Raw genomic sequence first — 22,536 nt, 5'->3', positions numbered from 1 at the left:
CTTAGGGGGAGCGAGGAGTCCTCGGCGCTCGGTTTCGCTTTATCTAAAATGGCGCTGGCGGGGCTGGGCCGCTTTGCCTGCGCGTTGTGGCAGCCGCCTTCGCATCTCTTACTCTGAACTCCGAAAAACCAGCCCTGTTTCCTTGGTGATGCTCTGGGCGGCGGTTAGCCGTCTACGAGCAGGGGGCAACGGCTTCACGTTCTCCGTGAAATGTGACTTTTAGCCCGAGAAGCGCTTCGGAGGTCGCCGCGGTTTCTGCCCGCTGGTTGTGTGCCCTCCGGTCAGCCGGCAGCTGAGAGACCTTCCCGTCTGGGCGCTGTCACAGCATCCAGCGGCGACTTCGACAGCCCGGGAGGTGTCGTTTGGCTTCTGTGGCGCCGGTGCTCGATCATATCTGGAAATCCTATGAAAATCGAAGCACAGTTCTTGCTGCTCTGGCGGTAGCGTTGAAGTTGCGGCTGTGGAAGGCCGGTTGTGCGCTCAGCTGCCGCCTCAGGGACGGTGCGTGACTGCCCTCCCACCCGTGGGGAGCTGCCGCCCCTCAGGTGAATGCGAGGATTTGTCCGGTGTCAGCCCAGGAGGGGCTGTAAAGAGGGCTCTTACTGATTAGAATGAGAATGTGGGCTAGGGTGACAAGCATCTCGTCTGAATTACATTTGGGTTAAGAGCCTTGATAGCCTCTTTGAAACGATATACATTCACAGCAGGTTTTGTGTATTCCTTTTGAACCAGGCCTCCTCTCTGTTACATCCCCCTATTTGGGACTTTTTTTTTTTTTCCCCACTAGTTACAATGAAACCAGTGTCTCGGTGCACTAAGTTCTGTGATGGAGCAGGTCTAAGAATTTTCTCCATGGTTCTTTTTGCACTATGGCGCTCTGCTCTTTGGTGCTTCTCTTCTTATTTTCTGTGTAGCTGTCCTGTGATTGGAGACAGTGAGGTGATGATGCTTTTTAAGACACTGTCTGTATATTTAGCATGGATTTATTTCAGTGATCATATTCCCCTAATTTGGAGGAGGAGGAGAATATTCTGTAGAATGGGATGGAAGGAATGTGGTAAGAAGCTGCTTTATAAAGTTTCAGAGTAAAGATTTTTTTCTTGACATGTAACCTAGAATTAATACTGCTCGCATCTTCTCTAGAAAGCTCCTAGACACAGATGATAGTTTCAGGTATAGTTTAACAGTAGTTCTAGCGTAAGGAAGCCCATGTCGCCATCTTATTTTAGTGTCTTATGTGTTTTCAAGGAGATCATTAGAGAGAAGGTTTGTTGCAATCCAAGAGACAGTTCTGTGAGGACTCTGTTGTGATTGCATGGCCTGTGCCGATAACACCTACTCTAGATGCTTATGTAGGGATACTGAGAAATAACTGGAAAAAATCTATTTAGTAATGCATGAATTGAAATCTCTGTACTGGTTTAAAAGGCAAAATGTCCATAACTGCTTTAATTTTTTGAATAAGCGTGCATGCAGTCAGTTCTTGCACTTTCACTAACAAAAGGCTTTGTATTCATGTTTGTTTATTAGCTCCTGGCAATTTTACTTTTTACCAGGAGGTGCTGACTGAGATCTTGTCTCTAAATGTCTTCCTTGAGAAGGCTTTCTGCAGCAGCATAATTTCCGTAGTAAATTGGTCAGTTGCCTAGGGAGGAAACCCTTAATATCAAGCATTTCCCCATTGTGTCAAATATGATAACTTTGTGCAAACAGCAATAATATTGCAAGTCTCATATCATGGTATTCTTGCTTCCAGGCCTTTCTAAGCATCTTCGTTTACATATTTCTTTATCAAGTGTCCCTTTCTTTGTATAAGTTTGGGGGATGTTCTGCTCACTATTCTTGTTTCAGTGGGTGTATTGGATATGTAGCTGTCTATATGTAGCTGTCTGATGAATAGTCAAACTGTTTCTCTTTTCCTTAGCAGGGATTACCTATTGCTTCATTTAAAGGTAGCATAGCACTCTAGAGAAGTTTAACTATAGTGACTTAAGTGAAGTTATAATCCATTCTTTGTCTCTTGAAGCTTTTTTGCCTCTCTTCTATTTTAAAAAACTTAAACTCATGGCACTTGTGGGAGAAGTGCCCAAATAATTTTGTGCTGATAAGCAGGATTTCAGGTGAACTCCTATTAGTTTTGTGCCAAGAGATGCAAAGATTTAGTTTGTTGCATAATACTAACAAATTTCATGTTAGTGGAGGACTTTGAATATTGGCTTAGTGTCCTACAGACAGGCAAGAAATTTCTTAATTCCCTGAGGGAGGAGGAAGAACTTTAAGATTTACTTTTAAGCAGAAACTTCTACAGAGAAGCAATTTCAACCCTACCTTTTCCCAGCTCTGCTGGATAGCTAGGCACTCTCAATTCTAAACTCTGTGTGGCTTTTTGACAAATAATAGTCACAGGAGAGTTGTTAAGTTGATAGTGTCTCCTTATATCCATCTCTATCAGCTTCTTTCTGCTCAAAACATCTGTGAATGGACTGTGATAGTTTTTGATTTCACTTCCTCACTGAAGTCCTTTGAGACTTATCCTTGATATGAAAGGGTACAGTTTGACAGCTGACTCTCAGTGGCAGTGCTGGCTTAAAAGCAGTTCCTGTCCCTTCAGTCATACCAACAAGCTGAAAACAAAATAGGGAGCTAAGGGTGTCAAATCTGATTTATATTACTGTGTGGCCTGACCGCTGGTTGTGCTGGCACACCATGGGATAGGATGGAAAGGCTGTACTGCTTATTGTGACATCACTGCTAAGAAACTATGCAAAGCTTCCCAAAAGGTGAAGCCTTAAGAGCATTTCATTGGCAACTACGTTTGGTTGAATAGCCTTTCTTGCCCCTGAAGCGCTGATACGTTTGATTAACATATGCAGTGAAGCAAATAAAGGAATTGATCCAAGCCTAAGCTTGGAAAAGAGCTGGTGATGCAGATCAGTTCCCAAGTTTGGACTGCTCCAAATACTTATGGGAGTGTAGTAAACAGGAACTGATGGAGCTGTACTGAAAGGGAAGGGTGGTGATTGAGGAATACCAGTTTGCCCAGGCAGCTTAAGAGGAAGTAGTGATCTTAATGCTGATCTTTTGAGTTTTTGTTGGGAAGGTATTGCTAGGTTATTTTGAGCAAGTGTGGAACATAGTTTATTCCATTCATGTTAACCACTCCCCTTAATGTACCCATATTAAAAATGCATCAGTGCATACTTGAAAATATCACTTTTAAAATAGTCATTTTTTACAGGTAACGCACACTACTCAGTTGCTCCAGGGGCAAAAAGTACACCCTTTTGAGGATGCTAGCTAAGTAGCTGAGAAATTGATGCTGAAGTAGCATAAGACTTTATGCTACTGCTGCAGTTCCTGTCTTAAAATGACATTAGAAGAATTGTTTTGAGCTGCAGCATCTGCAGTGCAGCAAGGAAGGCTAGAGGTGAAAGGACAGAAAATCCGTTATAGAAAACAGTCTGAAAAAAATGCAGATATAGATGACCAAAGGTACGTGAACTGAAATGTAATCAACAGAAAATTGTTGAGCTATGCAGGGAATGGATCCTAAAAGATTTATCGTAAGAGTCTGTGATGTGTATAGTATATGGGAAAGTGTGGAAAGACGTCTGTGCGCTTAAACAGAGGTGAGAAAATGATATATTCCTGTTCTGCCTTCTGAAACAGGAGTGAAGAATTCCATCAGAAGGCTGAAGCTAGTGTTCAGCTTGTTTCGGTTGCCTTGGTGAAGGTGTATTTTTTCTGCTCTTAAGCAATTCTGCTTTTGTAGGGGGAAAGCTTTTAGGGAGGTCTAATCAGATTAGTTGTATGAGGTGAGGTTTTATATAGGCTTGAGTGTCTTCTCTAAAACTTACAGTGGAGCTTCATTGTTGTGAAAGATCATAGAGAAGTATTTAAAACATTAGCAAAGTTTTCTAATACATATGAAATCAGAGGAAACAAAGGCTATGAGTTAGTTTAAAGTGTTCATGAATAACTAAAGAAAACTATTTAATACATATCCTTGTTTCTTTTCTAAATGTCATCTGGAAATTTTTTATGTAGTGAGGGTAGTATTAACTGAAGGTGTCATGTTCAAAATAGGAATATTTGCACTTAACCTTGAAGTCAGCTGACTTTTTATTAATTGTATGCATCTGTTCTTCCCTATTTTTTGATCTAAATAGTATTAATAACACTTTCTTTAACAGTGAACTACCTCTTATGAAATAAAGAAATGGATGGGATGGATGAAACATCTAAAAGAATCCTGGAGCCATACCAGTATTTACTTCAACTACCAGGCAAGTTTCTTTGTAATGTGGTGGCTTTAAATATCAAAATTGTTTTTATAGCAACTTTTGTCTCAGGAAGTATAAGAAAATAAGTTTATCCATTCTTGGTTTGTGGATTTAAGAGTAATTAAAAGTAACATTTTTCAATATTTGTTCTTCCTCTTGTAGAATCACTCTTTTTGGTGAGATTGGTACAAAAAACTGTCTGTCTGTTGCAGTGTAAGTAGTATTTCAGTTGCTCTGCTCTCCACTCAGAGTAGCTGACTTGCTACATTTTAAAACTGATAAAGGCAAGTACTTGCTAACAAAGCCTTTGTGGGGCTTTGTAATTATTATTTATTTCTTTCCCTTGCCTTCCTCCTCTCTACCCTCCCCACATCTGGCACCGCTGCATCACGTGTATTAACATATGAATGAAACAGCCAGAGCCAATGCACTTAAAATCTATGCTCCTTTCTTGCCTCATTATCTTTTTATAGAAAGTTACATTAACTAATGACTTTTACATAAATATGAATAAGTAGTAATGTAAATAATTCTGCTCTGACTTGATCCCATCTTTAAACTTGGGACTGACAATGTTTTTTTCTTTATCAGCTTGCTGTACTGGGCTCAGAAGGTTGTTGTTTGTTGTTTGTTTTTTTTTTTAAATAGCCTGTTTCTTTTGTATAGTATCTTCTCCCTAGTGTGTGAAGAACCAGGTGTTCTAATGGCCAATTTCAGCTGTCCCTGGATTGCTTCACTTGCCAGAGGATCAACCACTCCTTGTGTGGTATCAGGTCACTAGCAACACATTCAGATGAAGTTTTCAGTCTTGAACAGTGCTTGTTTTAGCAGAATTCAGGAAGCAGTTTGATAGAGAGCTACTGTATGGATATGCCTCGCAGAAGCCTCTTTGACTAAGCAGTCAGATTGCTGTGGCTTTTGCTTGTACACCTAATGAACAGTACTATGGGGCATTTGCACATCTGCAACAAGACCTGTGTGTCAGCAGGGTGGGTCCAAATTCATTATACCTGTATATATAATGAATTTCACTATAGATCTCCACAAATATCCAGGGAAGACTTCTTGTGAACTGGCTAGGTAAAAGTGACAGGTGAAGCAGTGACAGTTCACAATCATATAGCTGGATGTTTACTGTCTTTGAAATGCTGTGGCTTTCCCCAAAGTCAGCTGTGCCAAGTACAGATCAGTAGGAGTCAGTTACTTGTGTGAACCTTGGAATCAGTATGAGCCCCAATGCTTGGTGAGTGGGGAAAAACTGGGTGCATGGGAGCTTTTCATAATTAGGGTGGAGCCCAAATGAGGTGCCCGAGCTAATCTAAAAAGCTCTTGCTGAGAGGCAGTTCCATTCCATCTTCTTTAGGCTTCTGGCAATATTTTCTTGCTTCATAACTTGTGCTGGTTCTCAGCTTGCTAACCAAATGATTAGGTAGTATCAATCACCTCACCTCTTAAAAACTTGCCTGATTAATCTTGTCTTGTTAGTGAGCTTGGCACAAGGCTGAGGACAAGGAACTAGTTGTTCCTGTGTTGGATCAGCTTGAGCTCTGACGGGCTTTTGCAGAAAGCTTGGCTGTCTGTCAAATATGTACATTTATGGCTCTACAATAGTCCAGTTGCTTATCTTTTAAGACTAGTTAAAAAAAAGTCTCCAAATGGTTTAGTAACCTATGAGAACTTGAAAGAATTTAGGTACATACCAAACTTTGTTTACATAAAAGGGGATTGTGTAACAGTATTAGGGTTGTTTGGGGGCAAAAAAAGTGTCTGCTAATGTTGTTTGTACAGTAAGAACACAAATTTTTGTAACTGCTGAGGATTAATTCCTCAATACAAGAAGTTGATTAATCTGCTTTCCATTAATGAAATAGGACTTTAATAGTGACAGTTTGGGGGTGATACTTAAAATATGCTTGTCTAGTTCTTGGACTTGAACAGCACTAGGACAGAGAAACAGCTAGGCTTAAAGTTTTTTACTATGTTGTTATTTTTAATGGCTAGTGTGGTAATTAATTGTTATTCTGTCACTAGCAGAATTTAGTGCTTGGGAGAACATATATTCTGAAACAGCAACTTGTAAAATCTCATTGTAGTATTACACTGCCATTCTTGTCTTTAGCAGTGTTCTGCTTAATCTAGTATTCTGTCCTTTAGCTTCATGAACAAAGTGCAATAAACAGGATTAACTTTCACAAATTCCAGTGTAGTTTATCTCAAAAATGACCTGTTTCACACAAATGATGAATTTTTATTTCAAAGTGGCTGAGTTAGCAGCAGTAGCTGGTTTTGGAGCCCTAAAGAGTACACGGAGTTTTAGTTGCAGTAAAACTGATGTGGTCAACAGCTTGCTATTGAAAGGGGTAGATTCTGATCCAATTCATGACTGTTCATCTTTCCTTTCATGTGCATTGCGCTGGTCTTGGCTGCAGTCTTTTCCTGGGCTTGTCTAGCAAGCTAAACAATCGAGAGCGGATTTTGTTTTTCAGCTTTTTCTGTTGGGCTGTTCAGTTTGACCAGCTTGGTGAAGGAATTAAGCATCACAGGGCATGATCCCTACCACTGGCACAACTACACCTGGCACATCAGAGGCCTCAACTTGGGCAAAGTTCCTGAGGAAGGCTGCAGCTCTCTAGGCTCTGAGCTGCAGGGATGCCTGGGTCCCCACTGGGCCAGAAGAAAGTGATGTCCCTGCCCCTAAAAGGTGTGCAGTGGTACCAAATGCGTGTCACCAAGCAAAGGAGTGGCAGAAGGGGGTCTGCAAGCTTCACAGCATCAGAAATAACATAAAGAGGAAGACTCTGCAGGTTCAGAGCCTGAAACCCTCAAGTATATTGAAGGAGGGGCCTGAACAGTCTGTATGTATCAGATTGGGAAATGGGTGCTCTCACAATAGTGAAGGCTGGGAGTTGATGGTTTCTGGCAACAGGAGAAAGATTCCTGTGCCATTGTTATACACAGAGCTTCTAGTTTGGCAAAGCATCAGACCAGCAGCAAGTGACAGTAGTGGGGAGACTGACTTCTGCAGGGGACAGGGACCTCCATCTGAGCTGCTGTCTTGGGAGGTTTTGCTGCTTCTGGGTAGCTCTGATCAGGGATGTTGTGAAGGGACTGCCAAGGTGTGTTTCACCCTCAGACCACTTAGCCCTGCAGCTCTTCCACTTGAGCACTAATAGACAGAGCAAAGGGATGCCTGGAACTTATCAAGCATGACTGTGGGGCTTTTGAATGGAGACCAAGAGCACAGGAAGTCAGGGGGCTTTTCTCCATGATCCTAAACCCTCTCCCTCTCCCCATCAAAAGGAACAGACAGATCCTGCCTGTTGACAACTGGTTAGTTGCACAGCTGATATTGACAGCAGAGATTTGGGGTTTATGACCATGGAACTCCCTTCGTAGATCAAGGACTACCAGGAGGAGATAGCATCCATCTACCCAGGTCAGGGCAAAAGTGTCTCTGCCAACAGGCTGAGCAACCTGGTGAGGAGGGACTTAAACTAGCAATTGCAATGGAGGGGAATGACTGCCCCACAATTGAGTAAGGAAATGATGAACTTGGCAACAAAGGGTGTAGGCTGGTGTGGCCAAGAGACACCTTGTAATCAACAGAGCGGAGCTGACAGCAGCCCATCCCAAGTGTATGCATTTGCACAAGAAAGTATGAACAGGACAACATGATGGGTGAAGCTCTTATTCTTTCTGGGGAATTCAGAGGACTGGATTTGTCTCCGAAGTGCCTGTACACAAATGCATACAGCATGGTGAGTAAGCAGGAGGAGTTAGAGTTCTGCATGTCGTTGCATATAGAGTTCTGCAGTTTTGAGGTGTCTGGTGTAGGATAGCTCGCATAACTGGAGTGCTGCAATGGATGGATGTGGACTGCCTAGGGAGGCAGTTTGGGATAGCAAGGAGTGCGAGTTGCCTTTTGTGTGAAAGAGCAGCTGAACTGCAGGGGGCTCTACCTTCAGTCTGATGATAAGCCTGTTGAGAGTTCATGGGTTAGAGGGCAGATCAATAGGGGTGACACTATAGTGGGTGTTTGCTACAGACCACCTCAGCAGGACAAAGAGTCCTTCAGGCAACTGGAAGATGACTCATTTATAGGCCCTGACCCTCACAAGAGAGTTCAGCTACCTCAGTATCTGCTAGAAGAAGCGGGTCACAGGCTATCCAAGAGTTTTCTGGGGTGCATTGAATGGCTCCTTGCTAAGACAGATGATCAAGGAGCTGATGAAGGAAGGTGCTATGCTGGACATCACAGTTAGAAACAAGGAAGAATTGGTTAGGATGTGAAGACTGTGGCCAAGCTTGGCTGCAGTGGCCATGAGATGCTGGTATTCAGGATCCTGAGAAGAAGGGACAAGGCAAAATTTAGGATCACAACCCTATCCCAATAGTTAACCCTATTTTGAACAGAGGAGTTATGCTAGACAATTCTACAGTGGCCTTAATCTGTCACAAGTGGCTGCCCAGGTTTAAAAGTGTGTAGACCTGTTTTCTTTGCTTGTTTTCCCACTGCTTATGCTGGCTGTAGCTGTGTGGGGAGGTCTGCTTGGGGAATTTATGCATTTAACACTAATCCACCAGAGGTCAGAGCTAAACATGAAAGTGTACAATATAGCTGAGGTAATATAGCAGCTTGCTTCCTCCAGAAGGGCAGTGCCCCCCTCCCCTGACTCTCAGCATCTGCTGCTTACCCTGTACTAACTCTAGCAGACCCACTTCATGAGCTGACTCGGTACATAAAGCTGGCAGAAAGCTAACCTAGCAAAAAGCAGACAGTTTTCTGCTGGGGCATGAATTGATTAGCGCAGTGAGGCTGTAATGAGGGCTAGGTTAATAGTCCCCCTGCTCTTTCCCATGTTGTTCTAGCCCTTTTATATACTGTCAATGTAAGTGGGATGCTGCCCTAAGGGCATAGTTTGTAGTCACTTTAATGCAGCAAGAGTGAAGAAATACTAATCAGGAGCCTGTCCAGAGCTGGAGGTGTGTAGCTTTTGGATCTGTACCTTGTCACAACAGTTGTGTATATAAAGAGTAAGGCTAATTTTTTCTTTTTTTAGAGGAGCATTTCATCTGAAGAGGAGGGGAGGGATTGTCCTCAGTATAGCATCTTTAATCTAACTTGATCTCTGTTTCAAGGATGAAGGTTTTACCTTCTCACCTGTAGAAGGAATTTCATCAGAGTGAATCTGTTGTGTTCTGAATTATTTTTTTTCTCACCTTTTCTATCCAGCATTAGTAAGGAGAACAGCTTTCCATGGTTGCTGTTTGATTTAGGTAATATTGGGATCTTAAGCAGAGTAAACTGAATGCATTTAGCATAACTTCGATAAAAGCTTGGTGCAGTATTGTAAATTATTATAGCTCTATACAGTAGGTACAGCTTCTAAGTTTGGAAGTTATTTTCTTCGGTTTTACAATAGCCTGCTTAGAATAATTAACAGAGCACTGACATGTGACAGTGAAGAAACTGGAAAATTCTGCCAGTGTTAAGTTTTACTCTTTTTAGTTTTGTCCTAGCGTCCCTGGATTGTTGTCTTCTCTAGTTAGAGGAGAGGTGTGGCAAGGAATGGAGACTTCTACATCTAGGCTTGTGAGACCATTATTAGAGGGATTTGGTTTTTTTGTCATCGTAGCATGGCTGTAGGCATAAAATATGCATACAGAAAATTGCTGTAATATCACATAGACCAGGTAGCATTGACTTCAGAACAAGATAAAATTGCATTTGTGTAACAATAATCTTCTGTTAAAGGGGCTCACATAAGCAAAAGATAAATGCTACACTATACAGGTGGTGTTTTTTCCTTGAATAGTCAATGTCTAGGCAGCCTTGCTAGTCAAGGTAGACAAGTCTAACAATTCAAATGCTGTCTGTAGTGAGGAACTGAAGTGGCTATATCCATTGTGCATGTTAATAATCCATTTAAAGTGTATGCTAGTAGTTGTTCCTCATGATGAAATAACACTTGTTGCTGAACATCCAGCATTCCATAACAACACTTTCTAGGAAATATTTGGAAAAACAGAATTAGCTGCCTAGTGTGAAAAAAAAAAAAAGGTGTTGTCTGTATCAATGTAATTTAGAACTGAATAAATAGCTGTAGATAAGGTATACTTCCTTAATGTGATCTGATCTCTGAGTAGCTTGCTTTATGGATGTACTGAAGTATTTGTTATTATCTAACTGACAACCCGTACAGTTTTGCCAAACTGTATGTTTGTAACGGTTACTGTCAGTGTTTTTGAGCAGTTTTTTCTCCTTGGTTAACTCATGCAATTATTTTAAAATAAAATACTGAACCTCCGATGCAGGGCCTCTTGACCTTCTCTTGCAAAGTATTGGGGGTCACAAGTGTGTAGTGAGTCAGATCAGGGAACCAATCTGGCCAAAATCTGATCTAACCACATGGGGGAAAAGAGGGGAAGTCTGAGTGTTTGAAGTGTTTCAGATCCTTGCTATCTCCAGGAGATGTCAGAAGCAAGTCTAACTTGAATTAATGGTGGTGCTTAGTTAACATGAGAGGTTTTTAAACTCTTGGGTACTACTCCAATTTTGTATTTAAATTTGAGCTCTGGTTACCTGTGTTAAAATAATAATTTGCTGACTTAGAAATTCATTAACTTAAACAGACTTAAAAAAAAAAAAAACCAAATAAATTAGAACCACTTAGGAGGTTTCCTGATAGAAAGCGGGCCTGACATGGAGAGCTTAAAATATCTGTTCCGCTTTGAGAGACAAAACAATGCCTTCCTCCTGCAGAAAGCTATTAGTGTTTAAAACTGAGCACAGAAAACAAAAATGGAGACCACATGCCAATGACAGTGTATGTCCAGGTAGGAGTGCCCTTTCACATAGGACAGAGCCAGAGGACAAAGCTGTTTGGGGGAAGAAGTGCTTTTTCATTAGTCTCCTAATGAAAACCAAAAGATAGTGGTGATGAGAAGTGGTGGAAATCTTTGGGAACTGAGACAAAAATGGAAGCCTATTGAGCCAGGGATGAAGGCTATCATCTTTGCTACAGAACCCAAGCCACAAAGCTATTGCTTACCTGGTGGTGACTTAATTAGAAAAGGAAAAAACCTCAGTCCAGTTTCTCCAGGGTATATCACTGCAAGTGAATCTACCCATTTTTATTATGCTGTTCTGTATGTGCTGGTCACACAGCAATAAAGAAGCCTTAGGGAGAGATTCTAATGTTGAAATTTCTTCAGTGCTATGGGCAAGATGACATCATCAACCTGAGGACTAATTTTGCAGAACCATTAAGTTATGTCTCTCAGTAGATCTCGAGATGAGTAATATGGAACCCAAAGTCTAGGTTGCACTACTTTGAAGTTTATTTAAAACGTTTTCCAAAGACCTTGTTGATGTGAGCTATGTATGCAGAGTCATTTGTCTAAACCTGTCTTGCAGTTATTTGAAGATCTTAGACATAGCTGAGCTTGTCAAAGTTGAGAGCACCATTGTCTCAGTGTGGATACGAGATGACTTTATTTCATGTTGTTCATCAGTAGACACTGAGTAAATATTTGTACATGACTCCTGGCAATTTATTAAAGGAACCTGGCATCAATAATTTATAGGCACATAGGTTAACTTCTTTATCTTTGTCATGTAAAGTGTATCTGGATTGAATAGTAAAGTTTATTTTAGTACTAAACTTGGATTTTGATCTTACCTTTCATTCCTGTGAAATGGGGTGACTGCTTGGCTCCACCAAACTAGATTTAGCCAAAGCAGAACAAATCCTCTTACAAGTATACTTAGCAGGTGTAAGATAGATGTCTGAATTCTTGGAAAGTTCTGTTCAGAATGTTCTGTTCAGATTTTCGTTTAGCTTATGGGTCTCAAACCAGCTGTAGTTGTTAAGAGAAACTGTTGTCCCTAATAATGAACTCTATGGTTTGGGGTTTTTTTTAATAAATGCCTATAATATTTTTATTGTAGGTAAGCAAGTGAGAACCAAACTGTCACAGGCCTTTAATCACTGGCTGAATGTTCCAGAAGACAAAATACAGGTACTGGCTAATTATTTTTAGAGGACTGTTAACCTTTCTTCCAAGCCTACTCATAACAGATGACTTTTACATAGTATAAATGCTCAGAAATCTTAAATGCACTAGTTTCTGAATATATTAAAATAAACATTCAGGAAAACAATTTTAGTGCAAAGCTTTGAGTGTGTTGTTACACTTAAGAAATTGCTCCTGTGACTTGTTTTACGTAGAGTAGTTACTTCTTTCCAAGTGTACTCAACCTTTTAAGTTGTAGCTAAGCAGATACCATTGTTACACACTTAAGGTAACTCAGTTATTAACACTGTGTTTTCAGTGACTTATGAAAAAAGCTAGAGACTTACCTTGTAAACTACATAACTTTGTCAATTATGGTTGAAAAAAAAAATCTTATTTTGATACAAGAATGTCAAAGACAGCATTTAAATGAGCTTTATAAACCACTTCATGTTCTGGACCTAAAACTATGGTAATCTTATCATACAGTCTATGGTCCTTACTCCCTAATGAGAAGCAGGACTTGCTCTGTAGTTACTTAAGGTTTCTGGGGGCCTTGCTGAGTTTTGAACATCTGAGGTTGTAGACTGTCAGCCTCTCTGGGCCTGTCATTCTGTGCCCAAACTCTTCCATATTTTCTAATTGGTATTTCTTATTCTACAGTCTGACTGTTGCCTCTTGCCCTTTTGCTGAGCAATGGTGACAGTAGGAGTCCATCTCCCATCACGCACTGTGTGTTTGAGTGATAGTGCAGCAGCCACCGATTAGATAGGCTTAGGTTTTAAGAAACCGTAACGCTCTGTACTGGTTCTTCAGCTTTTGTTATAAAGAGCAGTCTTTTCATTTCGTCAGACTATTTCCTGATGTCCTATAAAATAAGCTTTTTCTGCTGTCTGAATATTTTTTTTCCTCATTTTCAACTTTGAAGCATTTTTAACACTGTCTCTAAAGTTCATAAAATAACTTGGTTCAAACACACAGAGTTATAAATTATTATTTCATTGAAACCTTGGATGTCTAGAAACTACAGAAGTTCATGAAACTCACAGTGATTATGAAATAGATTAGCAAGAGAAATGCTAGTATAGGCTTATCCAAGGAATTCACATTATCTAGGGGAACTTTCCTGATAGTACTGAAACTGAGAATGACATAATGGACTTAAAAGACTATTCAGACAAATACGTATGCAAAGTTACTTTCAGTAAGTACTCTATCTTCTGATTTAAAGTTAATGGGCAACAACATATCTTCCCAGGTCAAAGTAGGGCTCACTTCTAACTGGTAGATGAATCATTAGTGGTCCTCAAATAGGTTGTTCTTGCAGTCTTGTCTTGGACAAACAATTAGACTGCTGGGTTTTGGGTTTTAATCCTTGGGATAGTGGTCACTGGACACTAGGTGGCTTGCTGCTCAAGAAAATGTTTGCAGCAAAGTCCCTCTCTTTCCTATAGCTTGCACCAAATAGGACTGTACTAGGTACTTGCCACTATTTAACAGTGGCCTTAGTATTTTTTTTAGAAGCAGTTATTTTGATGAATGTTGACTGAGTGTAATGTTTGTAGCTAGCAAGTGTAATTGGTTCATTAGCTTTAAAATCGTATCTTAATCAGATGTGTTTTGCAGTGAGTTCATACAGTGTGCAGTTTTACATACTTAAATTTATTTCCACTTAAGCAGGTGCTGAATATGCCTGTTCTTGTATAGCAGCTGTGCAATAAAGCCAGTATGTAGTGTGAAAACACTTCATTTCTTGTTGAACTGTCCTGCTTTGGAATTGTTAAGGTTCGCTTTTAGGCAAATGTAGTCAGCTACAAGCTTGATGTTCTGAACAGTTATTGCATACCTCAGGTGATGTATGATATTGGTCTACCAAGTAATAAGTAGTACGTGTGTAGGAAGCTTCCCAAAATAAGTTGTAGCTGTTGCCTTTCTGCCAAGAATTTTCCAAATGAAGTTTCAAAGAGAATAGTCTGTCCTTTAAGAACTCAGTACTGAAGATAACTGTGCAAGGTGGGGGGAAAGAAAGGTGAACTCTCTCCACTTATCAAAACAAGGTTTACAAGACAAACGTCATAATGGATGATACTTGACACTCTCAAGAACCGACTTTGGGAGATCTCAGGTTAGTGAATCTAAACTTGTCACAACATTGTGTTGCTTTTCTTTTCTTCTAGTCATGTTTCTAATAACAGTTACTGCATGACTCCTAGACAATGGCATATTCTAGAACTGTAGCAACAGTGAAGAGGAGCATGCAAGTGGAAACACTTCAGGGAGTAAGTTCACTTTGAATCTGAAAATGTTACACAAAAGGCAGACCACACAATCCAGGATTTACAGCAAATTGGCTGATGAAGAGAATCATAAATCTGTATTAATAGTAAAAGCAAGTGGTCTAAAGGGGAACCTTAGTGATAGAAAATAGAATTCTGTAAAACCTTATCTATTTTAAATAGTCTTGCAAAACTTGGAGGTTAAATTACAGTGGGAGACTTAATAATTTTCTCTTCTTGTAATAGGTTATCATTGAAGTGACAGAGATGTTGCACAATGCAAGCCTGCTTGTGGATGATATTGAAGATAACTCAAAGCTACGACGGGGCTTTCCAGTGGCACACAGTATCTATGGAATTCCGTCTGTAATCAACTGTGCTAATTATGTGTATTTCCTTGGTTTAGAGAAGGTTTTAACCCTTGATCACCCAGATGCTGTTAAAGTTTTTACCCGTCAACTTCTGGAACTTCATAAAGGTCAAGGCTTGGATATTTACTGGAGGGATACTTACACTTGTCCTACAGAAGCTGAATATAAAGCTATGGTACTGCAAAAGACAGGTGGTCTCTTTGGATTAGCTGTAGGCCTCATGCAGCTGTTCTCAAACTATAAAAAAGACTTAAAGCCACTCCTTAACACACTTGGCCTCTTCTTCCAAATAAGAGATGACTATGCCAACTTGCACTCCAAAGAATATAGTGAAAACAAGAGTTTTTGTGAAGACTTAACTGAGGGCAAGTTCTCATTCCCAACCATTCATGCAATTTGGTCAAGACCTGAAAGTACTCAGGTGCAAAACATTTTACGTCAAAGGACAGAGAACATAGATATAAAAAAATACTGTGTACATTACCTTGAAAATGTGGGCTCCTTTGAGTACACTCGGAATACATTGAAAGAGCTTGAATCTGAAGCCTATAAACAAATTGAATCACTTGGGGGAAACCCTGAGCTTGTAGCACTAGTTGGACAGCTTAGCAAAATGTTCAAAGAAACTGAAAATTAAAAATGTAACTCTTGGGGGTGGATTAAAACTTTAAAATGGGAAAATAGACTATCTGAAAGGTGTGGTAATCAATCTCACTTCGAACTCTTTTTCTTGTAGCCATATTACAGAAATTACTGTTAAAAACAATTTGTCATTGAGTATTGAAATATATACCCTATTATCTATACGGTCTTAACTGTAACTGCTTACAGATGGCTTTGTTAAAGCAGATGTGTTAGAGTTGAAAAAAGTTTTGAATCGAATGTGGTCATCTTTACACAATCATCAGCATTATTTCAGGTTAAAACTCATCTTTAACAAGGCTTTTGCAGGTTTCTGGCTGAAATTCTGTGTCATTAAATCAGTTTGAGTGTATTGTGCATTTTCAAACAATGCTGTAGTAAATCAAAATGTACAATGTTACATAACAAAAGAAGATACTTGCAACCACAATGCAGATAAAACTATTGTGTAGTATTTCTAACTTAGACTTATGAAGATCAAGTGGGTCAGTGTGCTAAGTTCTAAAGTGAATACCTTATCCGGCTTCTGGGGATACTTTCAAGGGAATGTGAATTGTGAAAGATAGTATTTTATATGCAAATAAGACTAATGTTTAGTCTGTAATTTTAGCTTTAAAAAGATTTCTAAGTACCTTAGAGAAAAGATTCCATCACATCAGCAAAGCATAAACTTGCTGCTGATTCTAGCTCTTCAGTGAATAATTTTAGTTGCCTGGTTTTAGATTTTGAAACTGTCAGGGACTTAAATCTATGCATTAGGGCTCATACATGTAACTGTAAAAGGCAACATAGTAAGTTGCCACAGAAATTGAATGTGATTCACACCAGATAACTTCAGGACACCGTAATTGGTGCAGGTCTCTTTAATCTCTGCTTATAATTGAGAGGGGCTTCTCCAGGAGCTGACTCATAGTTCATACTGCATTCCTGCTCTGAATTGCTATCTGGAGGCATGTAGTAGATATCTCCAGAGATACTAATTCTGTATTTTTTTCTTGATAAATTACAGCATCTTGTTCTACAAGCTGTAATATCACTTCAGTTTGGTTAATTACTTAAACAGTGCTTTAAAATTATGTGGATGTACTGAAATAAAACTGGAACTGATTGAGGGGGGAGGGCTGAGAGGTGACAAAACCCTCTGTTCATCTATATGTAAAGGTGAACAAAATGTAAGCAGAGGTGTTTCTGTCATCTCGTCTTGGATGGCTTTAATTGAGTTCAGTTCCATTAGTCTTCACAGCCACATAAAGCTTTGCTTTGGGGTAGGGAGATAATAGTTTGGATCAAAGGTAGGACTGGTGCTTTCGGCAGCGGTGTTAGCTGAAGCTTACCCTCCAAGGAAATGGCCAGAGGTACTTGGCTTCCAACAGTTGAAGGATAGTTTTATGCAGGTGTTAATTTACTATCTCTTGAAAGCAGGGAGAGTCATGGCCTCAAACCACAGAGAAAACTAACTGGAAAGATTGCTGTAATGTCTTCCCTGGGCAGCCTTAAGATTCCTCTGAAAGTTATCAAGCATGAAAAAATTCAGCATGACTTCTTTCAGTCAAAGACATTATGTAATCATGGGTGATAGCCTATTCCTTTTATCTGCATGCTGAGGAGGAATCTTCGTCTGCTCTGTGATTAGGCACAGAGTAATAGTCTTTTAACTGAATGGACTTGGTCACCAGGACTGAATAGCTTCAAGTTGGTGAAAGATGTCTTGTCTTTAATGTTAATGACAGTGAATTGTAATTCCTTCTTTTATAACTTGCAGTGCTTAGTAGTAAGCTTGCAAATTTTTAATGTTTTATGAGAAAATACTATCTGCAGCCAAGTACAATGTTTATTTTGTGCCATGTCTTGGGAGTTTCTAAGCACTGTTGCAGCTGATGTTGAAAAACTGGGAAAAGTATTGTTGTCAGGAGAATCTCCTAGTCTTACTTTCAAAGATGTCCTTGTGCCTATTAGGACATTGTAACTAATATATACAATGCAAAGTGCACATAGTGCCATTTCATGTCTTCTCAGTTGCTGGATTTAAACAGTTTTGCATAATCAAACTTTCTTCATGAGGTAGCTTTGCTTATTTTTGTGTAAAAGCTCTCCACCATCTGAGGCTTCTGCTGTGTCATCACTTCCTTGGTTCATTCTGGCAACTCACCCCAGTATTTATTCTAATACCATATCTTGTAGAATGTGCCTTCATTAACTTAAGAGAAAGTACATTAGAAGTTTTCCAGCTGGAGGCCCTTTAAACCACAAATGGATAAAAAGGGAAAAGCATCCTGGGAAAAGAAAGCTGGACCAACAAGAAACCATACAGTGCTGTCTTACTCTTCTACCTTCCAGGCTTCTGATACCAGTATTCAAAGCATACCCTGCATATATGTCTTAAAAGGCCCAGAAGCATCATTACTCTTCTCTTTTGTTAGGATGAACTGATGCCTCTGAGGGTTTTTCGTGATGTGTTCAGGAGTTGGAAGAGTCTAGGATCTTTCCCCTTCATCTGTTAAGCAGGTAGAGCACCTTTAAGTATCAAGAGTCAGCAGTGATGCACCGTAGTCCAGGTAGATTTTGTATTTGGTGCCATAAGATGAGACACTGCATCCTCATCAGTATTCTCCAGTATTGGCTCTGGTACAAGCTCCTGGTGTTCAGCTGCGTTAGGTAAATCACTTCTTTAAAACAGCATGAGAGTTCCTGTGGCTGCAGAATGAGTTTAGTTGTGTAAGTGCTGCTCTCTGTTGCTGTGCCTCCCGCAACGCAGGGAATAGAGGGGTTTTTTTTCCTGGTCTTCACAAGAAATGCATTGCTGTGGAATGGAAATATGAGTTGCAAGTGGAAATGCATGTGGAGAAATAAAGGGGATGCGGCTTTCAGTGTCAGTCCATTTGAGCCAGAACTGTTCCCCTTATTACTTTCCTACTGTTGCCAAGATTTTCTACTTTGATCAGGTTACCAGGGCATTTCTTGGGGGTTTCACTCTTGCAGTGTGTATAAAGAGAAATGCAAATACTTAGCAGTCTCCAGCATTTCCCTGTAACTCAGTCTGTTTTCTGATTGTGTGCTTGCTTGGATGTAATGGTGTCACCTGTCTTTGAGTGACAGCCATTGGATGGGACATCTGTCTCTGCTGCTTCAAAGGCTGATGTCATCCCCATCAATTCCAGTGAAAATTGCATCATTTCAGGACCTTCCTGAGGCTCTTGCTTGTCTTCCACCTTTCCCTTTGAGCTCAGGCTCTTCAGGTAATCACTAAGAGCAACTTTGTATGTATCAGCCAGTGGGTGATACAAACAGCCTAAAAATGTTTGTGGTGGTGGGAAAGTAGCTGTTGAATGCCTTCAACTTCATGCTTGATTTTGCTAATTATGAAATATCTAAATGCTTCCATATGCTGTGGAAATTTCCTATGTTAATGATCTCTTTCCCCAGTTACTGTTAAAATGCTTAAATACACAAACCTATGGGATTTATGTAAGAAGGTGAAAAAATACACAAAACTAGTTTGAATTCTTAATGTGTCTTTAGCTCTAAATTAAGCTACGCTTTTATTCATGTGGAAGAGCTATATAGGTGTCTATTGCTCCTCTTTGTTCTGTCTTAATCTTATCATTTTATGTTTCAGGTTTGATATTTACTATGTTCTTTGTATTATTTGCTCAGTACTCTCATTGTAATTCTTTTATTTTCTCAGCTATATTTCTATTTTACTACTAATACCATAGCACACACAATAGCATCGTGGACAAACAAAATAGTCTGAGTCTGCTTTTGAAATGTTCAATCTTGGCTTATCGTATGCCTTCACAAAAATAATCCAAGATTTTCTGCAATCTTGAACTGCCAGAAACTTTTTTTCCCAAGAACCTAAAGCATGTAACATTTTATACTGCCATAAATTATTTTTGTCCCATGTAGCTGGTGCTCCTTTCTCTCTCCTACCCATTTGCTCTCAATGCCTCTTGCTTTCTTGGTAATGTTCATTAGGCCTTTCTGTGAAACTACTTAACTCACTAGCCCTGGGGGAGAGGAGTTAATTTTTGTCTGGGTTAATGAATTATTCCACTCAGTGAGAGCCTGATGAATGTCAGATCTGGCAGGTGCACAGAGGCAAGAGCAGAGCCAGGGAAAGGGTTTTTGAGAATAAGAAAACCTATTTCAGGCTCCTGAGGCTGCTGCATTTTACAGCATCTGCTCACTTTATTAGGAAAGGCTAAAGACCATGGTTAGTTTCCCTTAGGTTTCCGTCTTGTTTTCCAAATAGAATGGAAGAGATATTTGAGTTAAAAATTTATTCTGATAGTTATATAAATAACTATCAGAACTATATGCATATATAACTATATGCATATATCATCTTAAGGTTTTGATTAGATGTAGATAAGATAAAACAAAGAGTGCATTGTTTCATTACTGTATGTTTCCCTGGCTTCAAGAAAAAAATTGTTAAAGAAAAATAATCTGCTATATGCCTACTTGACTTGGTTGTTACCTCACATTAACATCCTTCCTGAATAACTTATCATAGCTGAGCACCAGGGTTTACCATTTCTGCAGCTTTTTTTTTTTTTTAAATAACTTAAGAAGGAACCTTTGTGAGATGTGGCTAGGAGTAATCCATGATTCATTAATTGACTTTCATTCAAGCATATTATCTGCAAAATTTATAGTAAAGATGCAGCTTAAACCATGTGAATCCTGATAGCATTCCTCACCTGTGTGCCCTGTGGAACAAGTAAGTTCTCACTTAACTCATTGAAAGGCATTTACTGATCGTCTCAGTTTACAACAGCACAGAGAACTGTGGGAGATACCCCAAGAAGGTCTAACTTGACAGTTCCAGAGAGAGCACTGCAAAGCCTGACGTGAATTTGTGTGGAAGACTAACTCTGATGTGAAGAGAAACCCTAGATAATTTTCTGCTTTTGAACTCCACAATAATCCATGAAAACACTCTCTACTTTATCGGTATATGACTTACATGCCGTCAGTAAGCAGTTGCATCTTTTCTGGATCACAGTAGGTTATTGTAACTCTCTTCATGATGTTTCAGTTATTTCTAGACCATATGGTATAAGTTACTTAATCACTCAATAGTTATTGAAATCTGTAAAAAGAAACAATGTCAAACGCATACATTTTTGTTATGCTGTTATGAAATACACATGAAAACTGGCCTCTTCTCTTGCTGTAATCTAGTATATCTTACTCTGCAGTGAACTTCTGTTAGATGAGGGAGGCATAACAACTTTTATTAGTTACTAAAATCAGGCTGACACCAAGGCCATGTGAGAAAATTAAAAGGAGAAAAAAAACTGCGAGAAAAAAACACAAAGTTCTTTAAAAATAGAATTTCAGATAGTTGCATACATGAAGTATGGAACTAACTCCTACAGTCTCTCTGTGGCTTTTACTAAGGAACCTGTTGCTACTTATGCTCTCTTCTTTTTGTGGGTGGGATGGGGTGTATAGATCAAAGTAAAAACCATGTGGAAGAATTGTCATTGCTATTCCAAGAAATGCAAAAACTGTGCTATAAACCTATCTTATACTAATATCGTTTACACTAACTAAGATGAATGTTCAATAAATTCTGAAGTTAAATTCTTTTTCATTTAGATGCTTATAAAATGCAGAAGTTGCAATTCTAGGTAATGAGGTGAAAATGTTAAATTGGTCTAGTTTTATTGGCATTGTGTTTCTTGTCAAGTACATTGGATGAATTGTAGCTACTTGTTGATTACAGTGCTAAAACAGAAGAAAAATACAAAGATGGAAAGAATAAACAGTAAGCTATGCTATTCTCATTATTTTAGAAATACTAGATACATAAATTCAAAATCATATGTACAGGTTCTGAGAATGTGTTTAATAGGTAACTCAGCTACTGCTGGGGTCAGAAAGAGTGAAAAGTACTTGTTTTCAGCATCTTTCCTGACCTGCAGTCAAAGAAAGCTCTCAGGATATACCTGGGGAACAGTGAGTCAGAAAAGGAGAGCAAGAGGGTTTACTGCCATTGTTTCTGCTTTCATACTTGTACCGCAGTCTGTGCAGCTTCAGCGTCATTCAGAACTGGAACAGACTGGTTGGAGGGTGCCCTCTGCGGGAGATGAATGGGCTCTGGAGCACAGATGGGACAGCAACACTGCCAGATATATGGAAGAAGGACTAGGTTTGGGTTTGGTTTTTTTTTTTTCTTCTCCAAAGACAGTAGTTGGCCTAAGAAAACACCTTGCCTTTGGCAAAGGAAGACTCTGAGGTGAAGGCACAGAGATCTTCACTGGAATACCCCTTTGGGGAGCAGCTGCTTTGTGCCAGACAGTAAAGCACACCCTCAAAGCCTGTTGCTGGAAGATGCAAGCCATCAGCATGCCAAAGAATTTACATATTATCCAGATTACTTTGACTGGAATATACTAGTGTTACCTGTACTTGATGTCTGTAATCAATATCACAGAATCTGAGCAGAGTATGAAGCAGAACAGCACTCAAATAGCTTCTTGATTACTTACTGTTGTGATTGCTTTAGTCTTTGTGGTCCTAAAATTCAAGTGATACTGTTTGAATTAAGTGTTTATGAGACTTTGAAATACGCAGCGCATCACTGATGAACGAATATGGCAAATGTCAACTAGGATGCTTTGGTTTTGTAGCTGCAGAACTGTGTGAAAGCTACTGGCCCTTGTCATACCTGTCTCTGTCAAACTGGAGAGCCCCTACTGAATTTCTGCTCCCCACAAATTGTTACTTAAACAATACACTGGAGTGGTTTTGCTGTTAATCTACATACATTGGACGCTGCGTTCTCTAATTGTTATGGCTCTTCCTGTTAATTGATGTTTTTCTCAGAGAGTGCTAAGCGCGTCGGATGTTACCGGTACCCGCCGGGTCGCCCCTCCCGCCCGGCCGGGGGAGCTCGCGCTACGCAGCCGCGCCCCCCAGCCCCGCCCCGGCCAG

The 22,536-nt window shown here is 39.8% G+C and overlaps 1 protein-coding gene across 5 annotated transcripts in view; it reads left to right on the top strand.

The window, feature by feature from the left end:
• The window catches only part of GGPS1 (geranylgeranyl diphosphate synthase 1), a 22,685-nt gene extending 295 nt beyond the window's left edge, over nt 1–22,390 (top strand). For 3 of the 5 annotated variants that reach the window (XM_014950619.1, XM_014950620.1, XM_014950622.1), the window contains exons 2-4: nt 4,194–4,286; nt 12,235–12,305; nt 14,822–22,390. In XM_014950619.1, coding sequence (XP_014806105.1) covers nt 4,220–4,286; nt 12,235–12,305; nt 14,822–15,583 — 900 coding nt within the window. In that variant the 5' untranslated portion in view covers nt 4,194–4,219 and the 3' untranslated portion in view covers nt 15,584–22,390. Of the gene's footprint in view, nt 1–223; nt 546–4,193; nt 4,287–12,234; nt 12,306–14,430; nt 14,579–14,821 lie in introns of those variants that run through there. The other 2 variants (XM_014950621.1, XM_014950623.1) reach the window with 2 other exon arrangements.
• Nucleotides 22,391–22,536: the final 146 nt, after the last annotated feature.

This window comes from Calidris pugnax, unplaced genomic scaffold (genome assembly GCF_001431845.1).
Source record: "Calidris pugnax isolate Ruff unplaced genomic scaffold, ASM143184v1 scaffold24, whole genome shotgun sequence".
Classification (NCBI taxonomy): domain Eukaryota; kingdom Metazoa; phylum Chordata; class Aves; order Charadriiformes; family Scolopacidae; genus Calidris; species Calidris pugnax.
Note: the sequence above shows the minus strand (reverse complement) of the source record. Positions and strands in the feature narration are given on the sequence as shown.